At 38.8% G+C, this 2,876-nt stretch overlaps 1 protein-coding gene across 1 annotated transcript; it reads left to right on the top strand.

The window, feature by feature from the left end:
• Positions 1-95: 95 nt before the first annotated feature.
• CSUI_010017 (phytanoyl- dioxygenase superfamily protein) lies at positions 96-2,578 on the top strand (the record flags this gene model as incomplete). Its single annotated transcript, XM_068070124.1, has 3 exons — positions 96-129; positions 1,287-1,450; positions 2,432-2,578. Coding segments are annotated over 3 exons (345 nt in total), but the record flags the coding sequence as incomplete, so codon positions are not given.
• Between the last annotated feature and the right edge of the window lie 298 nt (positions 2,579-2,876).

The following is a 2,876-nucleotide window of genomic DNA, read 5'->3' as shown; positions in this document are numbered from 1 at the left end:
CATTCTCTTTTCTACATTCCCTCGTTGTCTTTCTCTTTTCTTCATCTTTCTTTCTTTTTCTTTCTTCTTCTTTTTTCTCTGTATTTGTATGTAGGGTGTATGTCTCAGATCTCCAGACAGTTGACGCAGGTAGAATACTCCATACACACTACTACTACTACTACTACTCTCACTAAGAAGAAGAAGCAAAGAGAAGTATGCAGATATGAAGAGTAACGATAGGAGAGAGGATAAGTCCAGGAGTCACGCGCCCCTGCGAAAGGAAGAAGAAGAAGAAAAAGAAGATGAACAAGAGAGACGTCTGTATTATGGAAGAATAGCAACATTCTTCATGGATCGTTATAGGCAGGAGGATAAACGGATAGATAGACCCGTCAAGAGTAGATCGATCAAAGATAGCTAGTTTGCAGATAGATACAACAGAAACATATAGATAGATTAAAGATAGATTAAAGATAGAAGGATTAAAGATAGATAGATTAAAGATAGAAGGATTAAAGATAGATTAAAGATAGATAGGTTTGGGTGTGTGTGTATGGTGTAGAATGACGTGTGAGTTTCCTTGAGTTCTTTTCTCTCTGTCTCTCTCTCTGTCTCTCTGTCTCTCTCTCTGTCTCTCTCTGTCTCTCTCTCTGTCTCTCTGTCTTTTTCTTTTTCTTTTTCTCTTTCTCTTTCTTCTTTGTGTGTGAAACACTACTTGCATGCAATGAAATTTTTCTTTTCTTCATATCACTGGGCCATCTATTGAGAGAATTCTAATCCACTAGGCAAGCTACGCTACCATACTTAGACTAGAAGGGTCATAGAGAAGGAGGCCACTAGTACTACTTCTCTTCTTCATTGTTATCCTCTTTTCTCATAATTATTATTCTAGTTGTCATAGCAGCCGAACTCCTTCAGTGTTAAGGAGAGAAGGAAAGAAATAGGACTTCCCTTAGAAGGCTTCCCCGAGGGCATCAGCGTCTTCTATCGGCCTCTCTCGCTCTGTATCTACAAGCGTATCGATCTACTACTATATCTCTAGCGATATAGATATGTATATATAGATGTATATATCGGTAAGAGTATGCTAGTGATATGCATGCAGAGTCTGTCTCTAGTATGTTAATAAGAACCTTCTTCTTCTTTATCTTTACCTTCTTCATCTGCTTTCTTCTGCGAGGGGAGGGCTCTTCCGAGTATCTTTCTTGAGAGACTCTTCATATCATTTCTCTTCTAATTCTTTCTTTCTTTCTTCTTTTTTTCTTTTCCTCCTTGCATGCACGTGGTGATGCGCATGCATGCAGATCCTTTAGCAGATATTCAGCCGTGGCACCGCGATAATTCGTCAAGAAGTTTGACGGTGCTTATTCCTCTCTATGATGTACAAGAAGCTAACGGCCCTACAGAGCTCATCTTAAAGTCGCATCTTCTCTATCCCAGTCATCGACACTCTCATCTCTCCCCAAAGGTGTGTCTCTCTGTGTGTATTTATATATCTATACATGCATGCATGCAACTATCTCCATCGATCATCAGTTCAATATATATATGTATAGGAATTTGTATGTCTATGTGTATATGTATGTCTCTGTGTATGTGTATGTATGCATATGTATATACAAGCACAGGTGGATATATATATATATATATATATGGATGAATACTTTTCTTCTCTTTCTTTCCTATCTGTTTCTTCCGAGCGCGTCTCTTTCATTCTCTCTTTTCTTCTTCTTTCTTATTTTTTTCTGCTTTTCCAGTCTTCAATCTTAAACTTCTCCTTAACTTTCTTTCTTTCTTTGGCTTGCCATTTCGTTCATAGGAAGAAGCCTCTTCTCTCTTTTCTTCTTTTTCTCAGGAAGCTGTCCTGTGTTGTCAATCTATCTATCTGTATTCATATCTATGTATGTATATGTATATATGTAGATATGTGCATACATATGCATATATCTATATATCTAGGGAGAGAGGTGAGAAGGGTGTGGGTGTGTATTCCATTCATTGTGTATGTATGAATGATAAAGTGTTTCTCTACAGTCACCTCTACTATCACTACTAGTAGAATACCTTCTTTCACGTCTCGTGTGAACTCTCCTTCTCCATCTAGCTGTCTCTTTCTTACTCTCATTCTCTTTGTCTGTATGACTATCATATCTCTTTGTGTTTTCTTTCCTACACTTCGTCATCTCAGGAGGTAATGAACTGTGTAGGCGAAGCCGCCCCTGCCTAACGAACTCTCTACGTATCTCTGCATTAGTCTCTCTCCCTTCTTCCACGAATGATAGACGGCTTCTCTCTTCTTTCTTTCTTTCTCTCTCATTCTTTCCTTCTCTCTTTCATTCTTTCCTTCTCTCTTTCATTCTTTCCTTCTCTCTTTCATTCTTTCTTTCTTTCTTTCTCACTCTTTCTTTTTTATAGTGTTTTGTGTTCTTTTCTGTGGCGTGTCGATCAGATGAAAGGGAGCGGCGGCTGGCGGTGTCGGTGGGAGATGTGGAGAGAGTTCTTCTTCTCATTTTTTGCCGAGACAGAAGGATCAATTCGGCCTTGTTTAAAGGCAGGAGATATTCTCATATACGATTCGCGTGTCATACATAGAGGCCTTGGTATGCTACTACTGTTCTGTCTCTCTCTCTTTCTCTCTCTCTTTCTCTTAACCTCTCCTCTTCTTCTTGTTTTGTGTGTATGTTTCTCTTTCTCTTCCANNCTTTCTCTTCCAAAGGAGGTGTGGAGTCTTCTATAGTAGATCTCTTCTTTTTCTTTCCCTGTAGGGAAGGATCGGTGTTGAAGAAGGACAGAGAAAGATGTCTTTTCTCGACCTTTCTATCTCTGTCTTTTCTTTTTAGCTCTCTCTTCTTCATTATGTACAAGACGTTTCCCACATATATATATATATGTAT

Source organism: Cystoisospora suis (assembly GCF_002600585.1).
Source record: "Cystoisospora suis strain Wien I chromosome Unknown contig_6550, whole genome shotgun sequence".
Lineage (NCBI taxonomy): Eukaryota > Apicomplexa > Conoidasida > Eucoccidiorida > Sarcocystidae > Cystoisospora > Cystoisospora suis.
The sequence above is the reverse complement of the archived record's forward strand: the minus strand, read 5'-3'. Positions and strand labels throughout refer to the sequence as shown.